Genomic DNA, 18,692 nt, shown 5'->3' with positions numbered 1-18,692 from the left:
GAAAATTAAACTCATACCACCCCAGGTACTTGCACACAATAATTTTCTGGAAGCTTGAAACTAAGTAGAGGGGAGAAAAACAAATATCTTCTGAGACCACATAAGCAAGAACCATACCCAAAATAGGTAATAGGTCTGCATTCTGAATTGATATTACAACAGAAGCCTAATACACTCAAGCAGAGAATTTAGTTTAAAGTGATCTTGTGCTGTTACGGAGGCAAAATAAAAATATTTTCAAATGTATTAAAGGAATAAATAAAACCCAACAGGAAGAGTAGAATGAGGAGAGTTTTAAGTCAATTAAACTGATAAACACAGAAACAAAGTAACAATAAACTGAATCCAGAGATGTAAAAAAAGGAATAGATTATGCCTAAATTGTCTCCTTCCCAGGAATGCAAGGTAGGTTAATATTAGTAAATTAATTATTCTAATTTATCACTTTAAATGGTGAAATAAGGATAATTATATCATTTGTAGTAAACACAGAATTCCTAATTTGATAAAAGTGCCTATGTTTAAAAAAATACCAAATAGAATAATTGGTAAATAATTGAAAGCATTCCCTTTGAAATTAACAACAGAGCAAGCTAGCCCTCAGTCAGCACTTCTGTGCAACACTGGGAGGCTGTCAGCACAGCAAAAAAATAATTAAATTAAATTAAAGGCCGGGCGCGGTGGCTCACGCTTGTAATCCCAGCACTTTGGGAGGCCGAGGCAGGCGGATCACGAGGTCAGGAGATCGAGACCACAGTGAAACCCTGTCTCTACTAAAAATATAAAAAAAAATCAGCCGGGCGTGGTGGCGGGCGCCTGTAGTCCCAGCTACTCAGAGAGGCTGAGGCAGGAGAATGGCGTGAACCCGGGAGGCGGAGCTTGCAGTGAGCCGAGATCGCGCCACTGCACTCCAGCCTGGGCGGCAGAGCGAGACTCCTCCTCAAAAAAAAAAAAAAAAAAAAAAAAAAAAAAAAAAAAAAAAAATTAAATTAAAAACAGAGGGACTATAAAGGAAGAAATAAAATCACATGTTTATTTGCAGATAATCTGATTGCCTATATGAAGAATATACATATAAATTATTAAAACGTACAAGACTGTCAAGAATGTTGGGTAAAAAGTAAAAATATAAAAAATCAAACACATTTCTGCATAATAGCAACAACTGGTCTTAACAATAATTTTTTAAAGCTACATTATATCATCAAAAAATAAAAATATATGAATAAATCTATATCAAAAGCATGCACAAATTACAGATAAAAATATTAAATATTAAACAGGATTTAAGGAGGCCTAAACAAATACAGATATATACCATGTTAATGGATTAGAAGGTTCAATATTATAAAAATAATTCTCTTTAAAATAACCCATAGATTCAATGCCATGGCAATCCAAATGTATATGTTGAGGCTTGACAAGTTGATTTCAAAGTTAATATGGCATACAAAGTCCAAATTTAACCTATATACACCTGAAAAACAACAACATGAGGGGACATGTGATACCAAATAAAGGATTATATGCAAGTCAAAGGCTTCTCAAAACCAAATTCAATTGCTTTACAAAACACAAACTTAGTTTTTTATTGTTTTATACTTTGCTCGTCTGTATCACTGTCTATCCAGTCACTAAAGTATGAAGCCATGAAGTCATCTTTGACTCCTCCTTTTCTTTTCTTTTCTTTTACTTTCTTGACCTTCACCCCAAGGCCATCCAGCTGGTCACTGGTCTCTTACCTCCAATCCCTCTTTTCTGTGGCTACTGACACGGTGCAAACGCAAGCACTCATCCAGTGCTTGCCTCTACTTCTACTATAACCTAACACGCCTCCCTCCTCCCACTTTCTCATTACTTCTTCCACCAACTACACCAGCTCACTCTTTACCTCCTAACATATCTTTATAACATATGACTATAATCAAGCCAACGATCTGCTTTAAATTTTCAGTAAGCTCACTTCTCACTGCCAACAGGATCAAGGTCACACCCTGGGCTTTAAAGATCCCTTTACACTATTTTTCAGAATCATTTCTTGCCAAAGCATTAACTCTTACACATCCTTTGCTCTGTCCACATTAGACCATTTGCCACTTCCTGTATTGTCATAAAATTCAAGAACTTTCACAGCTTCAATTTTTATCTTAGTTATTTGACTCTAAAGTTTTGCCCCATCTTTTCTCCACGAAGAAAATTACAGGACTTCAAGATCCAGCTTAAATGTCACCTTCCCTGAGATGCATAATTAATTCATTCCCTCCTCTGTGCTACCATAAAACAATCAGCCCTCCATATCCACAGATTCAACCAACTACAGATGGAAAATATTCAAAAATAAATAAATAAATGCAATGGTTAAAAAATATGAATTTTAAAAATACAGTATTACGGCCGGGCGCGGTGGCTCACGTTTGTAATCCCAGCACTTTGGGAGGCCGAGGCGGGCGGATCACAAGGTCAGGAGATCGAGACCACGGTGAAAGCCCGTCTCTACTAAAAATACAAAAAATTAGCCGGGCGTGGTGGCGGGCGCCTGTAGTCCCAGCTACTCGGAGAGGCTGAGGCAGGAGAATGGCGTGAACCCGAGAGGCGGAGCTTGCAGTGAGCCCAGATTGCGCCACTGCACTCCAGCCTGGGTGACAGAGCGAGACTCCGTATCAAAAAAAAAAAAAAAAAAAAAAAAAATACAGTATTACTATTCCCATAGCATTTATATTGTACTAAGTGTTTTATGGAATCTAGGGATGATTTCAAACTTATGAGAGGATTGAATGGTTTATATTCAAATACTACGTCATTTTATATATGGGACTAGTGCATTCTCAGATTTTGCTACCTGGAGGGGTGCTGGAACTAATCCCCCATGAATACCAAGGGAGACTGTACTTTGTTTACTGCATTTTTATACTGATAGTTAAAGTATTTGTTACTTTTTTTCTAGTAGATTTTGAAATCCTTTTAGGAAGAGAACACATCTTATTTGTGTACCCCCCAAGCATATTCCTGAAACATATCATATGCAAAATAGTGCTTGTATTAATTTAAATCTGTACAGTGCATCATAGTTTACCAAGACCTTACACATGTAATCATTACATGTTTCATAGACTAGGGATCACTATCCCCACATTACAAATGTGTGAACTTAAGCTCTGAAGCATTGTGTAGGTAGACCAAGATAATATAATTAAACAGAACAGCCAACATTTGCACCTAAGTCTCCTACAGAATATCCAGTGCTCTTCTAATTCAATTACACTACCTAGATTCATGTTATTGATTTCTACTGGACTTCCTTCTTACTATTATAAAAGCCACAAAAGTGAAACTTGCTTTGGTGATGATTTGAAAATTTAAACTCATCAAAAAATATATACATAAAATGAGTTAACAAGAATAGTTCCTTACTAGACACTTTAAGAAAAATTAAAGGTTTGTGGAGCTGAATTTTATGAAGATAAATAACAATATCCAATTGTGCCAAGCAGAAGTATATTTTCAAGGATATGTTCAAGTAATTAATTAATATAAGGATATATCTGTTAACGTGTAATGTACTTGGTAAAATGCTTTCAGCCAGAACAATTTTCCTGCAGTTTTGTTGCCTATAGTTCTTGTTCTCTCCATTATGAACACTGACCTCAAACTTGACAGAATAGGCTTTCCCTCATCCCAATATACCAATCCATTTTTTTCCTGTGAAAAAAATCTGACTGAACAACCTTCAATTGTGACGGTAATGTGACACTAACATGCTCTGATACACACGTAAGATATCTGCTATTCTCACATACCTTGCTATCTTTGGTAGTTTTTTTTGTTTGTTTGTTTTCAGAAGTAATGAGATAGGAAGAGGGAGGGCAATTTAGGCATAGATTGCTTTCGGGGCTAATTCTGGCAGACAAGTCATGAAATTGCATGGCCTACTTCAGGGCCTATGGTGGCTGCCATGATATGAACAAAACCGTCAGAAACCTGAGGGTTTATCAAGAGTGACCCCAGGAGAGGTGTGAACACCTTCCCCTTCCTCTCAGTGTACAGCGTATGCCCCCTGGCACTGCAACTTCTTGGTACCACTTGAGAGGAGCTCTTGCTTCTGATGTCAGAGACACCAGGATTCAGATTGCTTTAGGCCTCAAACAGCCTTAGAGATTTCCAAGCCTCAGCAGCTGAGGCCCAGGAAAACCAAAGGATGCCCTGAGGGCACCACAAATACAGTCACAGAGCCAGTACTGGAATTTCCATTTCTTGACTAACAGTCTAGTTTGTTTTCCAGTTTTAATATCACTACCCAGTTACGATTATTTTTTAAAAAGCAAAGCTTATATTTAGTTTTCAAAATCACAGTAGAACAGGAGAAGTAAAAAGAATAAACATTCACTTCATTCATTTTACTGTTCATTTTTGCTTCCACTGACCGGTAAATGTAGAAAAAGTGAACCCGGTAACTTCAAATGTACTTAAGAATAAGGATATAGTGTGAAGAACAGAATTGTGCTCTACCAAATAATATGGGAGAACACGAGAAACAAGTTGAAATTTTATTTATTTTATTTTATTATTATTATTATTTGAGACAGAGTCTCACTCTGTCACCCAGACTGGAGTGCAGTGGTGCAATCTCGGTTCACTGCAACCTCCACCTCCCAGGTTCAAGCAATTCTCCTGCATCAGCCTCCAGGGTAGCTGGGATTACAGACACTCGCCACCACGCCTGGCTAATTTTTGTACTTTTAGTAGAGACAAGGTTTCACCATGTTGGCCAGGCTGGTCTCGAACTCTTGGCCTCAGGTGATCCACCTGCCTCGGCCTCCCAAAGTGTTGGTATTACAGGCATGAACCACTGCGGCCGGCCACAAGTTGAAATTTTAAAATCAAGTTGTGTGATTTTAAAACCAAGCTGCTTACACAGACTGCTTCCAAATATCTGCATAAGTAATTATTGGTTACACTTGTACTAGTCCACTGCCAAATAACAAAGCCTACAAAGTACTTACTTAAAAGTTGCAGTGCTTCCCACAAAGCATTATATTAATATTATATTAATCTTCATTTATCTTGAGTAAAGAAAAATCCAGCAAAAATGTATAAGAACACATATTCAGATTATCATAATTTATAGTAGTATCTATTTTCAAATGCTAAATTAAAATAACTTTAGCATGCAATTATGTGATTAATACATAAACAACTCTTTACACATGAGCAATCATGTACCTGCAAATGGCAATGTGAAGCCTATACTAGATGAGGGATACTTCTATAAACTCCAAGGATAAATCTATGTTTCCTTCATAAGAATGTTCAAAAAATGCTTAATGAATTAATGAATATTTGTAGTTTAGAGCCATGTGCTCAAACTTAGCTCTGTGTAAACATTGATTGTGAATATCTAAGCTCTTCAAATTGATCCAGATGGCAAACAAAATCTGAACCAGAAATTACCGAAAGACTATATATATAGCCAAGATTCTATTCACACTTTAGTCAACGTGAATTGAAAATTGTCAATATATTTTGAGTGTATTAGGCATATGAGCAAATAGCCAAGAGAACAACACACGGAAAATGTTTCTATTAGTTGCCTCTGGTATCTTTTAAAACAAGGTCTATTTGGGGGATTTATCTTCTCAATTGAAAAGTTCCAAGGACTTGAGATATGAAAATGTTTTTACTCATGGGAAGAAACAAAGACCTTTACCCCACAAATGGTTTCATAAAGATCATCTCTCCACAAATAAGTAGTTGTGATTAAAGATCCTCCACATCTTATATATTTATACTACTGTGGATAAAATAATACAGTGTTTGTTATCTTCCAGAAAAAGTGATGTGTACTTCACAATTACTTCATTCTTATAACAACATCATGAGGATTGTAATATCACCTTTATTTTATAGCTCAGAAAACTGAAATTTAATGGGGTTAAATAACTTGCTGAAAGCCACACATGGTTATCATGTGGGGGATTTAGTATTAGAACTCATGGCCCTCTCACTCCAAAGCCCACATTTTTAATAGATCATTATTCTGCCTCCTTGAAACCTGAAAAAATAATTTTTATATGTAACTGGTCAATATTTATTAAATTACATGAGTTACAGTATTATAAAAACTGTTGCTTTTACTTTCTCACTACACCATATATAGTTAGTAGTGAATTTCCTGTATCTTATATTATTAATAATAAAGCACTGATGTCAGAAACATAGTAGGTACTCAGTAAATACTTATTAAATTGAATTGAAGACTCTAGCCATATACTCTTTTTATAAATAGCTGGGGGAGTGATTTCTAATTCCCTAAGACTTTGGCAAAATCACTTATTTATTTGCCCCATATTTTAGATAGGGCTGCTATAAAAAAATTCCATAAACGGGGTGGGTTACGAACAACAGAAATTTTTATCTCATAGTTCTACAGGCTGGAAATCCACGTTCAAGGTGCCAGGAGATTCAGTGTCTACTAAGGCACGTTTCCTCGTTCAGACACAGCCCTGTGCTCCCTGAGTCTCCACACAGCAGCCGGGGCAAAGGAGCCTTCTTTTTCATCATGGACCAGTCCCCTTCCTGAAGTCCTCGGGACCTAATCACCTCCCAAGATTCCAAGCTCCTCATACCCTCCTAATGAGGATTAGGTTTCAACATACAAATTTTAGGAGGACATAAGCATTCTGACCATTTTAATGTTTTATCTTAGTAATTTATATAAAACCAGTGCAAACATTTATTTTACTGTGCTCAAACTCTTTCCTTAAGAAAGACATTACTAGAAACTAACTTCAATAGGTTGAGAAAATATTTTATGCAACTCTCCTAAGAGTTATTCATCAATATATCCTTCCCTTGCCCCACTGCAAAAAGTACTTCAATGACATTATCACAGAAATTGTTTCTATAATATGCCAAAGGACCTTTAAAGACTAAAACCTGGTTAATTCAGCAGTAAACATCAAAAGAATGAACACAGGAAGGGAATACTGATCATTAGGGGGTGAGAAGGGACATATTTAAAAAGCCTCTAACTGGATAAGCAAAAAAAGTATATTAGTCTTATTTATTATGTACAAAACAATTTATAAGGTTAATAGGTTATAAGTAAAAACTAGTACAATACAGAACTATGGTTCTCTCACAGAACCTATCTCACAGAAAACATAAACATATTTCTCTGATATCATCCCTTTCTATAGCATAAAAAGCCTAAAAATTTTTATTTTGTAATTTCATAACCTTTAAAATACTAAATCAATACCTTCTAGAACTGCATATTACTGTCATATTTAATATAAAGCTAGTTCATACTATAGTATTTTTTTAAACCAACTCCAATTTGCAAACAAGTATGCATATAAAAAAAGAAAGAAAATGAAAGGCAGACCATGGCAGCTCATGGAGTCCAGAGTTTTGAATTCAAAACCTGATTCTATCACTGGGAGATATAAACCAAGTTATCTTAAAACACTCAGCTACAAGTGCCATTCAATACAAGAATAAGATTTAATATAGGACACTTGTTTTTGAAGCATACAGTTTTGTGTATGAAGCCCCATGCTACTTCTGAGTTCCATTGTATATGCCAGAGATCTGTTCTTACTATAACTATTTTCATCCTGGAACAAACTGGAAGTATATCCTATAATCAATATCTTCTTTCTGTGCGTTAACTCTTGGTCACTAGTTCATCTGTTCTTACTGTAACTATTTTCATCCTTGAACATGTATCTTCTTTCTGTGTGTTAACTCTTGGTCAGGAGTTCACCCAGCAAACTGCTCACAAATCTCCTTCCAAATAGAAGCTGAGGCAGGCAGATCACCTGAGGTCAGGAGTTCGAGACCAGCCTGACCAATATGGAGAAACCCTGTCTCTACTAAAAATATCAAACTAGCCGGGCGTGGTGGCGCATGCTTGTAATCCCAGCTGCTCGGGAGGCTGAGGCAGGAGAATCCCTTGAACCTGGGAGGCGGAGGTTGCAGTGAGCCGAGATCACACCACCGTACCCCAGCCTGGGCAACAAGAGCAAAACCCATCTCAAAAAAAATGAAAGAAACATAAAGCAACACAGGGACCCTGATTTAGGTCATTATTTCCTTTACCTGTTCCAGATATCAAAACCCAATTATTCTGACCCTGGTGACTGCCTGCCAGCTACACTGCATTCAGGTTTAGTTATATACTATTTCTTCTCTTGGGACTAAGGAATATACATATATAAAAGAAAATTTTCCACTAGGTCTTAGGTAGAAAAGAAGGAGGCAAGAAAATAATGAGAAGCCTGTTTTACCAGATTTTGTTCTACCACTTGCTAGGAAACAAGTACAAGCAGGAATTCTTCATCCTAGAAAACATGATAATTTGCTAAATAATAATATGTTTTCTTCAAAAAATTATAATACCTGTATAGTAAATATTACATAAGGTATATATTTTGAATTTGCCAGACTTCCTCCTCTTAGGAAACCAGGCCAGAGTTCCAAGAAGTTTATTTGATCCTATTATCTCTAGGAGTTTTCAAGCATTTGACCTTAGGCTTTTAGACAAGTTAGGATTGAAAAAGGTGAAGTTATTTAAGTAACTTCACACAGCATATTTGTTTTCTCAAAGGCATTCACACATAATTTACATACATAGTGTACACCGTAAACCACTTTCCTGAATTTTTTTCACCTGCATTTGAAAGGCTGTTCTTGCACTCTGTATGGGCTCATAATCATGAATTCAATGAATACTCAGAGTAAATTTAAAGTGTGAAACAACACATTACCACACAAAATGTCAGAGCCTGTGCCAGCAGCAGGGCACTCATGACTAAATTCTACCCACATCCAACCCAGCTCCTGTCTTAATGGGCATGGAAAGCCTGCTGTCACAATGCATATACTTGAGGCTACACACAGCATTGCCTCCCCTACACTATTCACCCTCAAACATGTCTCTAATCCTATTAAAATTAATCATTTGCATTTTTGTTTGTTTCATCCATAAGCAGGTATTTCATTCGTAACTTCTCACACTAAGAGAATGCTCTCAGGAGGGAGGAGGCCCTGCACTAAACTCCATGTGATTATAAAATACTGGTCTTACTCTGACAACACAGTACATGTCTTATAAAAATGCAAGAACACTAAAAGCAAAAGGCATTCTCAACAAAGAAATAATAACGGATGGATGTCCGCCACCATGTAAATTGACAGTCTCACTACATTTGTGCTGGCTGCAGAGCCAAGTGGGAGAAATTTGAAAAAGGAAAGTCATCAGAAATATAGAAACTCAGGTTCAAGCCCTCACCACTTGCCCGTTTTCCTCACGTATCCAGAAGGAGTGATAATGTTAATTGATGGGGATATGGTGAAGACAGGAGACTCTAGATATTTCAATACAAAAATGTAAACTATGTTATGATGCGAGCCATGAAGAGACTTCCTAGTTATGCGAGGTACTTGAGATAGGTGAGGACTCATTCCCTTTAATATTCTCCATTTGGTGTTTCCTAATTATTCGTGGTGTTCCTCCTGGGGATATTTGAAAGATTTTAACTTCCATGCAATGAGGCATATACTTAATTATCTTTAATCTGAGTACAAAACACAAAATACCATATGCCTCAACTATTAGGTATTTGTGCTCTGAAAAGAACAGGGCAGAGGAACAAAGTTCCATCTTTTCTGGATGGTCAGTCAACTGAACTAATGCCAAGGTGGTTTCCAACACTTTACAAGAAACTGAGATTATCCCAATAAACTCTTCAAATACACTCAGAGCCAAAGAAGAGAGCTCAGAAGACACTTAGAGCAGCAACTGGGCCAGGAGCTACCAGAGGTGACTCTGTGGTACACAATCCATGTGCTGACAGTTTAACATAGATGAGAAATGTGAGGAATGAGGGAACTATTCCACCCTTTTACCCCTCCATCTCTGCCTCCCTCATCACACAAATTAAATGTCGTCAATGGAAAATTCAACAACACAGAATATTTAAAATGCTGAGAGTAAATATATGGTTTTTATTTCCACCTCCGTAACAACTCCCCTGACTTGTAAAATGGTACGGTGTGTTAAAAACTGTTGAAGTCTTTTTTAAACACTGAGTTGAATGCTTCGAGTAGCATACCAATACATAAAACTAGATTTTGGTTGGGAAAAAATAATATATTTAGAGCACTTCTGACCCATTTAATATATGGTTTTTAGAATTATTATCATTCAAGGAAGTTCTTTTAAAAAATATAATGGATAGCATTTGTTTTAGCTTAAACTCTAAATGTAAGTGGCAGGAGAAGAGCTGAGTAAGATAAATACCACCTTGCTTCACTTTCTGGATTTCAATTAACACCTAATTTACTAGACTTCTTAATACGAAATATGTAGTTGAGCTCTTTAGAACAGCTTGACAGGATTAGCACACATTCTATAAAGAGTTGACAAAACTAGCAGTCCATTAGCCAGTCCACAATATCTCAAAGTGCAATTGTCAGTATTCCACTTTTAGGGCTCACAATGACAAGAATGAAATAAATAAGCAAGGGATTCCCTCCTCCTGCTTTCTGGAAAAGAACACAATCTATGTCATTCATTCCATACCTTTGAGGTTATATAGTTTTTAAGTTTTCCTCTCCAAGTGTTAGTATTCAGTAGATAATTAAAGACAAAAACCACGAAAGCCATATTGCTAAATCATTCTGCCATATCCAGGGTTGGGGAGAGGACTCTGCACTCCTCAATTTAGGAAGGATAAGTCCACAATTAATTCCAGATCCTGGAATATGAAAGAACTGTAAGAGGTTTCCAAACTCCCCTCATCCTGAGGATGAGGAAATCCTACATCCTCAGGAACCTTGCCAGGCCCCCGAGTCCTGGCCTAAGTCTGAGCTCAAGAGGCTGCAGGGCGGAGTTCTCACAGTTCAGGGGAGCAACACGGCTCCCCCACCCCCACCACTTCCCTAGACACCAGATGGTCTCAGCAGGATGTGCAATGCCTCATTTTAAATGGATTATTTGCCTCTGTCTTCTCTAAGCATTCTTAGAAAAGCTTAAGGAGGGTCCTAGTTTTAAATATTTTAAGCAGATGGGTCTAAGGAACTATTAGATTAAGTAATATTCTAAAATGAATGATGGTAAATTATCAGCTCTTGATACTGCCTACCTGAGTTCCAGAAGAATTTAAAGGCTAACCTCTTTTCTGTAAGTGATCATATCAAGGCCTTAATAATTGAAAGGTCTGAAGGATGATTAAGGTGACTAATAGCCATAAGAAGGTTTGCAAAGAATATGGTTTTAACTATTGGCAAGTAAGTCTCAATTTCACATGAGAGAAATTTGCTAAGATGTTCAAAAATAGGATTCCTGCATACACAATAGAGGAAGATGATATGGTTTCTGACAGAGGAACCATACATGGCTTATATTAGGCTTTCATAGAAAAGAAAACTGTCAGCCGGGTGCTCACGCCGGTAATGCCAGCACTTTGGGTGGTTGAGACAGGAGAATCACTTGGTTCAGGAGTTCAAGACCAGCCTAGGCAACATGGTGAAACCCTGTCTCTACAGAAAAACAAAATTAAATTAAAATAATAAAATTAGCTGGGCATGGTAGCATGCACCTGCAGTCCCAGCTGCTACAGAGGCTGAGGTAGGAGGATTGCTTGAGCCTAGGAGGTCGAGGCTGTGAGCCAAGATCGTGCCACTGCACTCCAGCCTGGTGACAGAGTGAGATCGTGTCTCAGAAAAAAAAAAAAAAAAAAAAAAAAAAAGAAGCCATCATCAGGATAAGAGGGAAAGCTGTGGAATTATGTTAACTTTTTCAAAAAGCCTTTTCTAGGCTGTACACATACGAACTGTTTCACCGTGGTCTAAGGAGGCCTACACTGAGTCAAGCAGGGTTGACTGGGCACCTACTTGAATTAAGAATTCTATGCATTATTACACCAACTAGCTAAGAGAAGAGGTTCCACTTAGGTTTTGAATTTGTGAATGACACCACCCAGAAGCAAAACGTGGGAGGATCTCAGGAGACTATGTAAACAAACAAAAAGGAAAAGAAAAGAAGAGCTTTTGACCTTGCTCAGTCTGAGGGAATATATTTAGGAAAAAGAAATCTATCTTCTTCACACCTAACAACAGTAACTGCCATTGTGGACCAAATATGGATGTGGGCCCTCAAGACAAGGACTAAGGAATGACTACTGACAAACCAGGAGCAGAATTCAAGTGTATGGAATATAATGCCTTATCCATCCCTTTTGCAAACACTGTATTTTGGCCACTTCTGAGTTGGCACCCAAGGCAAGAAGAGAAAAAAGAAATCAAGATCTGAGGAAATGAAAACTACGACAGAAGAAACTGATTAGGAGAAGCAGCTCTACGAAATGCATTTTTAAATGAGAGTGCAGCAGTCTAGAGAGGCACCGACTAAGAAATAAATGTTTGGATATCTAAAATTATGATGGAATAAAGGTAGGGAAAAGAACATCAAATTCGAAAATGGCCAGTTCAGCTAGAAAGTACAACACCGAGGGCCAAAAGAATGAGGCGATGTTACCTAGAAATTATACACTGAGGAAAATTATCACAAGGCCTAGCATACTAGGACACTGGCACACCAACCATAAAGAAAAGTGGAAGAGTTTTCTAAAATGCCAAAAGCCTATTTCTATACAGACAGGCTTGCAGATGCTCCTCTGCAGGCAAATTTCACCTTGCAAGGCACTGACCTTTAATCATACTTGAGTTTTTTTTTTTTTCCAAGATTAGGAGTCACTTACTCAGGAGCTTCTAGGTAGAAAGTCTTTTGTCAGGTGTTCACAAATGTCTACAGAGAATAAGGATATCATTCTGCATAAACATCTTACTCCACCAATTCTATACCCCTCTACCCAAAATTACAAATACTAATTTCTTCAGTTTCTCCTATTAGATATTCCATTTGCAGTTGCCTAAGCTTTCCTATTATTCCCGTAAATACCAAAAAAAAAAAAAAAAGAGAGAGAGAAAGAAAGAAGGGGAAGAAGGGAAGGGAGGGAAAAAGCAAGGAATGGAAGAGAGGGAAGAAGAGAAAGAGAGAAGAGAAGGAAGGGTATGTGTGTTAACACACAGTTAGTTCATCAGGTATCTGCTTTTCCAGGTAATCTGTACACATATTTGGCAGAAGATTAACTTACAAACTAAATTTGCCCAGGCTCTTCACAGATATTAATACTCAGATTAACACTTATTTCTATAGTACAACAACGAAACAGGACACCTCAGTCTCTGTTCTGGAATGAGCTCTTGCAGCATCAGCTTCCCAATGTCCCTTGGGACCCTCCTGACCTAGAGAGTAAGATAAACCTGATTGTATATTCAGATGATTGTGTACTGCACTGATGAAAGACAGATATTCATTTGAATTATCTGTATCTTTGTGTTTATCTACTTACAGAGAGAAATAAAGTACCTATATTTTGTCCTAATGGATTTGGCTATATAAATATATCTGCAGCTGTGCTGCACTGACTCACCTACTATCACTTATACCTGTAATGTCTTTCTGAGTAAAAATCCTATCAAATTAACGCAAAGATTCCTTTCTACCCTATAGTTTCATGAACTTGAAATCAGAGTTCTAATAGGTAAACAAATTGTATTCTATTTCCCAAATGTGTTGAGGATAGTGCAATTTTTAAAGTTGTAATTCAGAAACAAATCTCATTGGGTAACAGACATTTGATCTTGTTTAGAAAAAAGGTTTGTAAATGGCAGTATCAACAGTCTATAGATATCGAGAAGGTATTGAGAACATATTAAATTCCTAACAGCAGTAATCCATCCCTGTGATAAACATTAAAAACCAGTTATGATCTCTGTCCCCAAGGATTTGAGTTTCAAAAATATGAAGCTATGTTCTTCACTTCACCTATATCAGATATGCAAGTAATTGCATCTCTATTAGTCTGGACTCCTGGTAAACCTGGACTAATTTCTATTGTTATCATCTAATGAAAGCCTCCAAAAGGCCAACTAAGAATGCAGTGTAATTGTTAAATACAGCTAGACTTTTCAGCCAGGAAACCTGGAATCAAGTTCTGAGTAATCCTAACAAAGACATGTAACCTCACTGGGCCTCTGTTTTCCTATCTGTAAAATGGGAAGAGTAACAAACTCTTACCATATTGAGCTGTTGTGAATACCAGCACTCAAAAGTGCTTTAAAACCACAAAGCCATGATTGTCATTGTGATATCAAGCCTCTGTGTACTTTGAGGAATATGAAGACCCTGTTAGAGAAGCTCAGAAAGGGCCTTTTATTTCATGGGCCATGCGCTCCAATCTGTTATTTGGAAAGGGAAGATCAAAGGTGCCCCAAGTGTCTGGAAAGTACCTTTTCTTCTGCTTTTGCATGGCTTTCTTTCACAGACCCGTCCCCATCTTCCTTGTTTCAGTGATTTTTTTTTTTGACTCTTGCTTGAGATTTCAATGTATTATTTCATTTTTTTCCTGTTATTGGAACTTTGATTTGACTTTCCCAGTGCTAAAAAGGAGGCACTAAAATTTTGCCTGTCTTGAGCCAAGATGGTAAATTGAAGCCTAAATTCAAAAGCAGGGTGGATAATTTTAAAAGGGATTCACATTCTGTGCATACTTCTTAGCCCTCCATTCTTATTTCTTTCTTATTACACACACACATGCATGCGTGTGAACACATACACAGGTGTGCACTGGTATGCCTCTTCTCAAAAACAGAGAAGAAATAAGATTAGGGTAATAATCCGTTCCACGTTGGTTTTGTTGTTGCTTTACTTTCAATAGCTACATTCAAAAATAAACCAGCATCAAAGGGGAACCAAAAATTAAATGCTATTAAAGTTTTTTCCTTGCCTAGATGTTTATTTGCTGAGGAAACTAAACATTAATGTCTGAGGTGTGTTTCAATACACATGGTGCAAATACTTATCTGCTTGAATCTTTCACAGAACAGGGTATCAAAGTAGATGTTTTCCTAGGCAATCTTTTGAAATAATGTACTTCATCTCTACCTTACCACAAACAAGAAAACGCACAATTTTCAGCAAGTTACAACATTATTCAAAATAAATTTCTTAGCAAAAAGTACATTTAAGGAGTTGTAGAGAACAGATTCTAAATGCCCAGCCACTAGTCACCCACCACAGCAATCTGCATCTCCTTTTCCAAACCATCCGGGGTGGCCCAAGAAACTTTCAGTGGGATAATAGATACAGTTATTAAAAGTGACAGCAGGGAACTTATCAGCAAAACTGAATTAAATCGGAATTCTGAGTTCCAGCCTGACAGGCTCCTGCTAAGCTACTCTGAGTTTTGAATAAGTACCTGCATTTAAGGATTCACCGAGAAAGACGTGATAATGTGAACACAACACACATACTCTTTTTGTTAGAACAATGGGTCATCAAAGGTAAAAATTAACTAGGGAATTTCCAGCATTTTTCTTTATTGTGTACACCTCTCCTTCCTCCAGGCCCAAGACAGGGTGAATAATGCTTATCTAGTTATGGAAGAAAACCTAGTCACAGAGCAACCCCGCACGGAATCTGGAGAACCCTAGATATATTTGACTTTGTCCACTCCCTTCCTCTACGCTTCGCTAAAGCCCACACCTCTTGGGATGGAACCCAACGTGCCTTCCGCTTACAAACAGCTCTACTAGGTTAGTTCCAACCTCCGTGCAACTTTTACGAAGTTACTCATGCGTCCACACTGAGCGCGGATCACCTCAGCCACAGCCCAATAGAGCAAGGAACCAGGAGCTCCCGAAGCCCGGACAGGAGCCGCGGCCAGTGCTGGGCGTCCCCCGGCTCTGCGCTCACGTGGTACCGGCCCCGGGCACGTGCGTCTCCGACCTTAGGCGGCGAGAGGGAAGCGCCGCCCTGCGCCAGCGAGAGAGGCTGGCAGCGGCGCCAGAGGCGTAGAAGGGAGGGGAAGGACCTGGGACATTCGGGGACCCTGCGAGGCGAGAAGCTGAGCTTCAGGCAGTGCCGGTCCGACTGCATTTCCCTGGGGTGTTAGCAGGAAGGAAGACACAAATTTGAATGGGGTAGCAACTTAAAAACATTTTTCTTTTCAGTTTATTTTAAATGGGCAAATGCATCAGAATCCCATCTAGAAGTGAGTTCTTCCGAGATTGTCACAATCCCTTTCTAGCCTGGAACCCACACTTGAAATTCCTGGTAAAAGAGGGAGCCAAGGTATCTCGAGGTAGCAATGCCATCCTCCTGTATCTTTTGGGGAACCCTGCCAACTCGCTCTCGAACAAGCGCTGGGAAACCGCGCCCTGGGGCGGAGGGGAGGGGGGCGGGGGAAAGAAGACAGTGTCCCTTCCAGATGCATAAAGCCCTCTGAGTGTTGGAATTTAAAACCTACAGCAGCCAGCTATATTTACGACTTGTTTCGTTTTGCTGGGGGAGGGGAGAGGGATCAGAAACTCTAGGACCTTATTCCCAAACTGGGAGATGGGAGCTTGGCAGTGGATCCCACTAGCACAGAACTCTAGTCAACTGGGGCCGCAGCGGCTGCCACTTGCGGGTGGGGAAGGGAAGGAAAAGGAGGGGGAGAGAAGGAGGGGCGGCCGAGGGGCTGACGCGGGAGGGAAGGAAACAGGTGAGCTCCCACCGCCACCCATCGGAAACCCAGCGCAGCGGCCCCCGGCGCGCCACCGTCCCAACCTGCAGAGCCACTTACCGGCTTTACACGGGTCCTTGTAATCTATAGTGTCTGTTTTATCCTCTTCGTTCCCATCAAAAGTGTAATCATAATCGAGGCCAGCGCAGACCCATAGCTCCCCGTAGAAAACAATCCCCGAGACCACCAGCCACACGAGCATCCTCGGGGAAAGCGTTCCCAACCCCATCCTCCTCCCCCGGAGGAAAAGGAGGGGACGGGACCTAGAGGTTAGGCAGCCGCAGTCCGCGCTGATGTGCGGGGCTAGGGACACCGGTGCTCTTCTCCCCACCCGGAGGCTCCTCGGCGGGACTGGGGTGCTCAGGTGTCCAGAGACATGTGGGTGCCGCCGGGACAGTAGAGAGGGCAAGCACTGCCTGTTACCCACAGTCGCAGGGAGAAGTTGGCTAGGGGCCCGCGGGTGGGCGGAGGGCAGGTAAGGAACTCTGCACTCGGAGGCGGGAAGGGCGCAGGCAAACTCGGCTCTGGCGGCGCTGGCGCTCGCAGCCTGCCAGGTCGTCCTTCTGGCTGCCGAACTTCCCGCGGCCGCGGCTCGGCGAGCGGCGCCCCGCGGGCTCAGCTGCCACCAGAGCTCGGACTCCCGCGCCGCGTCCCCGCTGCTGCCAGGACTCCGCGGCCGAGCGCGAGCCGCCGCCGCCTGAGCCCAAAGCCGCCGCCGCAGCTCCGAGAAGATGAATCCCGTCTGCACATCAGCACATCTGAATTGAAAGGGGAGACCGAGGAAGGGGGTGGGGGCCAGGCATTTCTACGCCGCGAGACCTTAAAAGCCTGCAGAAGCCAGCAAAGCAACTGACTGCAAGAGAGCAAAAGTGTGAGGATTTGGGGATGCACTCTTTGCCTTCCCCCCGCCAGCCTGTCTTTTTACCCTCTTCCTAACTTAAAAAAAAAAAAAATATTCGCACCATCTAACCCAATCACTTGCATCCTGCTTACTTATTCATACAATCAGGGTCAGGATCCGGGCCACAGCCTCCTCTCTTGACTTCTTTTGATAGCCTTAGACAAACAAACAGGAGCGCGCTGACAATTCCATTTATATTTTACCAAAGATAAAAATGAATATATTATGTGTCTGTGTACGCAAACAGCAATTAATAGATGATGTACGTGTCAGTTGAGAGTGCCAGACCGGGGGTGGAGCGAAGGATCGTGATAACTTAGCTGCAAATCCGTATTTCCCCTCCCCCCAAATAAACAGCGAGTGTGTATTTCTTTCCTTTGCTGCTGTTTAACCTTAGAGCAGCGCAGGAATGGAGGAAAAGTGTGCGAGTCTTCACGATTTTGGTAAGAAAATAAACAGACTACTGTAAAAGTCTCCTAACCAACAAAGTTTTGCTAAGAACTAAGATCCTCAGAACTGCAATTAAAAAAAAAAATCCAAAATCGAGTTACAGATTGCAGCAGCAGGAAACGCTGAGACCTTGCCGATGGGCTGGCGCTATGGCTCACGTGGGCGCAGGAAGGGAAGCTGGATGGAATACTCGGGAAGCAAATTTTCTGTGACAGTTCTGGCGCCCATGAGCAGAGTTGCTCAGTATCCTTCGGCTTCAGTAATGTTTTACTTCTTCAGAGGAGAGGGTGTAAAACCTGGCAGGAGGGTCAGCGAGGTAAACCACGTGTCAGCCGAGCAGACTCAAGACAAACACAGGTTGTGGGAAATTGGGGAGGAAAAAAATCAGAGGAAATCTCTGCAAAACCCCTGTTGTGAGCAATTCCGAGGTTTCCCCACATCTGCAAGTAGTTTCCAAAATAGGTGAGATGACTTCTCCCCCAACAAGCTTCCAAGGGACTGGTGATTAGGAGCTTTCCTTTTCCAACTAAATCTTTAAAACTGTCACTTTAGCAAGGACTTGTAAAAAAAAAAAAAAAAAAAAAAAAAAAAAAAAAAAAAAGCCTTACATCTTATTTGACTAGTGTTCCCCATCCAAGTTATCATCTAGAGGAATGTATGAAGGTACACACACACACACGCACGCACACAACTTTGACAGATAAAGT

General features: G+C 40.1%; 1 protein-coding gene across 3 annotated transcripts in view; it reads right to left on the bottom strand.

Moving 5' to 3' along the window:
- The window catches only part of TLL1 (tolloid like 1), a 235,950-nt gene extending 218,372 nt beyond the window's left edge, over positions 1 to 17,578 (bottom strand). For 2 of the 3 annotated variants that reach the window (XM_055276332.2, XM_055276334.2), the window contains exon 1: positions 16,695 to 17,578. In XM_055276332.2, coding sequence (XP_055132307.1) covers positions 16,695 to 16,863 — 169 coding nt within the window. In that variant the 5' untranslated portion in view covers positions 16,864 to 17,578. The remainder of the gene's footprint in view (positions 1 to 16,694) is intronic. The other variant, XM_055276333.2, reaches the window with a different exon arrangement.
- Between the last annotated feature and the right edge of the window lie 1,114 nt (positions 17,579 to 18,692).

Source organism: Symphalangus syndactylus, chromosome 4 (genome assembly GCF_028878055.3).
Source record: "Symphalangus syndactylus isolate Jambi chromosome 4, NHGRI_mSymSyn1-v2.1_pri, whole genome shotgun sequence".
Taxonomy (NCBI): Eukaryota; Metazoa; Chordata; class Mammalia; order Primates; family Hylobatidae; genus Symphalangus; species Symphalangus syndactylus.
This window is presented reverse-complemented; position numbering and strand designations above follow the sequence as displayed.